Genomic DNA, 6,406 nt, shown 5'->3' with positions numbered 1-6,406 from the left:
CTTGACATGAAACCCAAATGAAATGACTTCGTGTCAGTTTTCATTTTTTTTGTAACAAAAAACGAACTGTCTGATAAAAAAAGATAAGTTGAATAAAATTAAATCGGCAGGTCCAATGGTTTGCCTATCTAGAAAACTAAGACTGCGAAAACTTCCCTTGCTGAACACTAAATACAATCTCGACTTTATTAAGTTTTCAGTACATTTAAATGACCAACTAGCATTTTAAAAAAGTATTGGGGGTCTCAAGTCACAAATGTATATATATATATATATATATATATATATATATATTTATAACTCTCGCATTTAGCTTATCATTAATAATTATAATGTTGTTTAGCGGCCAACTTCGATTGAATTAATCATATTTGTTGTTTTACTACATTATATTATACATCATGTGCTCTTCAATTTCCCGTTTATGCTAACAAATTTACATCTTCGTCAAAAAAAGAACCTAAAAAATCAAATTCTGAACGTTTCTTTGGTCCCTAACTTTTGAAAATTAAAAGTGTTTTTGTTCAAGTTGAAGGACTGTTGACATCATATTTTTTGATGTTCACTTTTATAGCACTTAGCAGGTCAGCCTTTCAGAAGAAAATTTTAATCAAATGAAACAAGCAGATTACATTTTAGCAGCCGTTATTGGCGTGTTTTGTTCTTTCAAACCTTTTTCATTTTTCACAGGCTCAAAAATTCAACGCAATCCAGTTTTTGGGACATGGCCAAAAACCATATTTTGATTGTTAACAGTTTGATTTCTTCCAATTTGTTGTATCGAAATGAGGTATTTACACAGAGTATTTAATCTCCTATTCTATCAAATTAACTGACTTCATAGTAAAAGAAATTTTGATCTGCTTCCATTTTTCTAAATATATGGAGGTTTGAATATCGGCTGTATGGCTAATTTGAAATTTTTTAATGACTAAATTTTCCAATTTTTCAACAGTAGCGCATTAGCGAAACCATTCGAATCAACAGTTGTTTCAAGTTAACTTGAAGCAAGCTCGTTCTTTCAAATAATGCAATGGAGGAAGCGATATTTTATAACTTGATTTTGAAATTGCGCATTGGAGGTTAAAAAATATGTTTTTAATCATTTCTACTTTTTGAATTAATTGCCAAAATTTGAAAAAGATAGTTCAGAGGAGTATAAGAAAATTTCAAAAGGTTTTGAAGCGTTTAAATGATTCGGCAGGCAAAATAACCCTGATGTTTTCTACAGTTTTTACTGATTTTGATCGATTATTCGGTATAAAAAATGCATTTCGACAAAAAATTTTAAATTTAATTGTGTATCCTTTTTCTGTTGATCCGAAATGTCCATATCGAAACCTACCATGCGGGTATCATCCAAAAACGTGCAGAATGAAAATGTTTTATTAAAGTGACATTTACCAACAGTTTTTGTTGCAACTTTTAAAAAAAGGGACTGAATATGCATAGAGTGGTCTTTTTACCGTCTGAACTAACTTGCTATTTCGAGCCCAATTGTAAAAAGATATTAAATTTTTCATTGCTCTTCGTAAAATGTGTTTTCCAAAGACTTCGGCTATTTTGCAATAATTGAGGCGTGTGCAACTTCGAACATTTCATTGGCGCGTATCAACTCTGGCGCGTAGCTAATTGCGCGTAGCTAATTGCAATGCAATTAACAGATGCGATAAATGCCACTTGTTTCTTTTTATTATTACGTTTAGAGGAATTATTCAGTGGAAAATTTTTAATCGATATTTTTTCTGAAGCATTATTAAAACTTAAAAAATCTCTCTGCGCATTCGGGGCTTCGCTCATAAACAAAGTACACATTTTTTAAGATTAAATATTTTTTAATCTAAATTTTTATTCAAATTTCGGAAAATATTTCAATCTGTTTTAATTTTATGTTGAGAGTTTGACGACATTATTGGAAGCACAGATCATCTTAATTTGCTATACTACAAAGAACACGAGGAATGGGAACTTATACGGCCAGTTACCTTATACAGCTACCTGCGAGAAATTGAACCAGGTACAAGCATCATAGATTCATAGATAAACTTCCGGCTTGCTTACTTAAGCAAAAAAAAACATTCAATTTTGTAAGCATTGAAAAAATTGCTTTGTTAATTCTTCCATCTAACAAAAAACATTCTTAGGAGGGTTAAAAAATGTGTTTTTTTCTTCAATTTTTTTCGTGTAGTTTTTCAGCAAGGCTTTGATATATAACTGTTTCATCAATGAAAATTGACCGATTGACCGAAACAAAAACACTGTAAGGTTGTGAGTATTGTAAGCTTAACGTTTCTCAATGACGAAAAATTTTGTTTTAACTTAAGTTGCTTCGTAAAATTTACTGAATTTTCTTTAAGGCCCACTTTCATCTCCTGCTTCATTTATATTTAATGATTTTTGTTGTTATGCAAATAATTTAATCAAAGGGCAATATTTTATTTTCGCAACCTAAATTTGCACCAATAATGGGTTATGTAGACAATATATTTCCATCCATTATAATCAATTTTCATCCATGAAAATTAAATGCGATCTAGACATTATTATCAGAGTTTGAACTTGTTTCAGTCGATGAATACCGTAATCTCGGCATGCGTCTGAAACTCAAGAGGCGTCATTACTTCTATTCAGTTGTGTTCACAACGCCTCTTCTCACCACTTACATTTTCTCGGGAGCAGTATTTCTCGTTCCTGTTGACTCGGGTGAAAAAGTATCGTTTGCAATAACAATGCTCTTAGCACAAACAGTGTCTTGTGCAACTATTACCAGTTTTCTCCCGGCCAGTTCCCTGCATATTCCAAGGATTGCATTTCTTCTAACAATGACCGTTATTCAGATATCAGTCAATGCATTCCTGACTATTTTGGGTGAGATTATCAATCTGAATTTTCTACCTCTTTTTTTTATATTCAGAGTTTTAGTTTTGGTGTTCGATTCTAGTTGTTTGCTATTAAAAATTAGGCTCTGCAAAAAAAACATGACAAGGATTTGAAAAAAACTGATAACAGAATGAAAAAAAAATCTATCTGTTTCTTTTTATGAAAACAAATTCAAATTTGGAAACACATTCCAAGTTGTTCAGAACTAAAATGGCATAACTTTCTTGTTGAATCTTTTTTTTCAGTTATGAACATCCATTTTCTCGGCGGAAAACTCAAAATGGGGTACAAGACCAGATGCCTCATATCGCACAGGTTAATGTGGTGTTTCGGATTGAGACCCTGTGAGCTCAAGAAAACTTTTCTCGGACTGAAAAAAACCACTGATTTAAAAACGTCTTTTAATCTTGGAAAGAACAAGAAGATTAGATTTAAGATAGATAACAAAACTAATGATCACAGCAGCAAACGCAACAATGACAACGCCAAAGAGAACAAAACTTGGGAAACTCTAACCGGACCTACTGATTCCTATAGAGACCCCCGCGGAGAAGAAGAGGAATTTTTAGAGTTGAGATTAAAGGACGTTGTTGAACGTGCTGTGTTTCTGGACAGCGAGGAAAACAATGATTATCTGTGGAAACAATTCGCTCTTTTTGTTGATCGGCTTTTCTTTATACTGAATATCATAGGTTCACTCATTATTGGCATGTTTATGCTGGCCTAAAAAATTCATATAGTTCAAGTTGACTTTGAAATGAGCACTGTTGCTTTCGTTTCGAGAAACATATGTTTTTTGAATGATTTATTAGTAAATTACTTGATTATAAAGAGGCCAAGATTTCGAAGTGGTTTTTTTCCCAACCAATTTTGCTCCCAATTTTGATACATTGAGACGAAAACCTTTAAAATTAACCAATTGTGATATTAGATTTTTTTGGATGTTTTATGGAGTTTAAAAATAATTACAGAGGCAGTTTGTTTTTGCTTTTGATTTAATTAAAATGCTCATTCATTAGTACCATTTAAAATTTTGAAAAACTTATCCCAATGAAATTAATCAGGTATTCTATCTTTTGCAACGTATTATAGACATTTTTCAAACATAAATGAAAATTTATTTATAGAAAAGTGCCTATTTTCCCTTGATTTACTCTTTGCGAGCTGCTTCTGGGAAAAAAATTTGCCTATTTATGTCTAGATTATTGTAGATCTAGTCTTTTCAGGAGTTTATGTAAAAATTAAGAAGAACTGGAGATATTTCAGTTTTTTTATTTAATAGTTGTTATGAAGGATTGAACTCTAGCACTATCAACGGCAAATTTTTTTCCACTATATAATGAAGGAATAATTTTTTTATATCAGCTTGTTTTTAATTATTGTTTCAAAACCTCAAAATTTCAATTCAAAACTTCACAAAATATCACAAAATGCTGCCTTGTAAATTAAATAAGATTGCTTCTAAGGTGGTACTCATAAAAATGATAAAAATTCAATTGGAGTGTCCATGCATGTATACTATAGAATGTCAAGATTTTCAGCTAATTTAGTTTTTAATGTTTTTCATGCGTTTTATGCATCATAAACCTAAATTTTACCTCGAGTAGATGTTATCATTGGTTTTTTTGTCCTGAAAAATTATTTGATTGAGGATGTTGGAGTTGCTTTGGAATGCTTAAATTCAATATTATATATACTAATTTTTTATAAACAAGCACATGCGCGTGAAATTCTATTTTTCGGGGCTGGAGTTGAAAAGATCATCGAAACAGTCCAGTTTTGATTGTTTTCAAACAAATTGATATCAGATTGTTAGATAACGATCAGTTAAATTTGGGTTTTTCAGAGTAAATTTACATAACATTTATGAAACAAATATTCTCTTTGTTCCCATTTATTTCGTTTTCGAACCTTCTGTAAGGGTGGTTAGTAACAATGGAATAGCGTGGATTTTCGACCAGCAGTAGGAACCGCAAAATGCTCGAACGGCAAAAACTTTCCAGCCGTGATTCAGATTCCAAAAAGATAACTCTTAAAATTTTTCTTATTGAAGGGAAAATTTATATATGCTGCTTGCTCTTTTGGACCTTAAGTGGATATTAACTTGATCCGGTCTTTTTGAAAACTACCTTAAACTTGATATGAATTTTTGAAGTTGCCACAAAAACCAAACAAAATGAAATTTTGGCAGGAAATTATGAAAACTTAAAAGAAATTTATGCTTTCTGATTTTTAGCCATATGTTTGTACAATTATTCATAGGGTAGACTTTAATATTCTATGGCTGTTTTCGATTGCCAGGATTTTTAATTTGATTTGAAAAGTAGATGAAAAAAATTGTTTTCAAGTATCTTATCAAAATTTTCCGCGGAGTTGCAGTCACCCAACTCTATGCTGACAGTCAATTAAAAGTATCAACCCGGTTAGAACCGCATGCAGTCAAAAAGGGAAAAAATGCTCTTAGTATCTTTTGTTTAGAACAAAGGTCGTAGAAACTATTAAAATAGTCGTGGTATGAGTAGTATATGTTGGATTCCTAATGTATTACGATGGTAGGTTTCCTATGTATTAAGATGGTAAGGTTTCAGATGGTAAGTTTCAAAAAAATTTTGGCACCCGAGTTTTTTGACTTGATTTTGCCAATATTTGCGTTTCTCAGTCAACTTCTACGATTTGTGATATGTAAGGGCTACCTTGTCTTACAACAATTCGGTATGGTAAGTTTCAGAAGGTAAGTTTCAGAAAATTTTTTGAAATGTTTTTAAGCTTTACTTGCAAATACTTTTTTATCTTGAAAAAACAATTTTATATTAAACAATCGAAAAAAAATTGGATGGTAAGTTTCAGATGGTAAGTTTTAACAAAAATTAAGTTTCGATTTAGACTATGGGATCATAAACTAATATATCACAGAATATTTTTTTTCTCGAAAGAATCTTAAATTCTTATTTCGTGTTATTTATTTTCCCTCAGGTTATCTGGGGAAAATTGTCAAGAGGGGATTGTCTTTGACAGGTTAGTTATTCCGCTCCACGGGATATCAGGGGAATCTTGACAGCTCCTCACGGTTGATTACTTTTATAACCCACTTAATCTTTTTTCCCCAGGTTATCTGGAGAACGGATGACAGGTTCATTATACTTGTTAATTTTATGACTTATTTTATCTTTTTTTCATATATTTATCTCACTTATTTTTACCTCAACTGGTTTATTTATTCTGTCATATTTCTTGCTACGATTCATTTCAGTTCTCTTTCATCACTTTGTCTATAATCCTTAAAAAATTCTTTGAAATTTCCAAATTTTCCTAAAAATTATCATCCAAATTTATCAATTGCTCTACTACGGTAAAAGTTTTTTTTGGTTCTGATATTTTTGTGTAATAATTTTTCCATCTTTCTCAGATTAAACTTTTAAGAAAATTATACAATTTACTAGAAATTGGTTACAGTTTTCGTAAATTTATCTACTCTATCGTTAATTCTTTCAATTGGGGGACTACAACAACCATATTCCATCATCAT

At 31.1% G+C, this 6,406-nt stretch overlaps 1 protein-coding gene across 1 annotated transcript; it reads left to right on the top strand.

The window, feature by feature from the left end:
* Positions 1-1,897: 1,897 nt before the first annotated feature.
* LOC134851383 (neuronal acetylcholine receptor subunit alpha-7-like) lies at positions 1,898-3,968 on the top strand (the record flags this gene model as incomplete). The annotated part of the gene is given in 3 exon segments (XM_063867440.1): positions 1,898-2,017; positions 2,569-2,868; positions 3,126-3,968. Coding segments are annotated over 3 exon segments (902 nt in total), but the record flags the coding sequence as incomplete, so codon positions are not given.
* Positions 3,969-6,406: the final 2,438 nt, after the last annotated feature.

The sequence above is a fragment of the Symsagittifera roscoffensis genome, chromosome 7 (assembly GCF_963678635.1).
Source record: "Symsagittifera roscoffensis chromosome 7, txSymRosc1.1, whole genome shotgun sequence".
NCBI lineage: Eukaryota > Metazoa > Xenacoelomorpha > Acoela > Convolutidae > Symsagittifera > Symsagittifera roscoffensis.
This window is presented reverse-complemented; position numbering and strand designations above follow the sequence as displayed.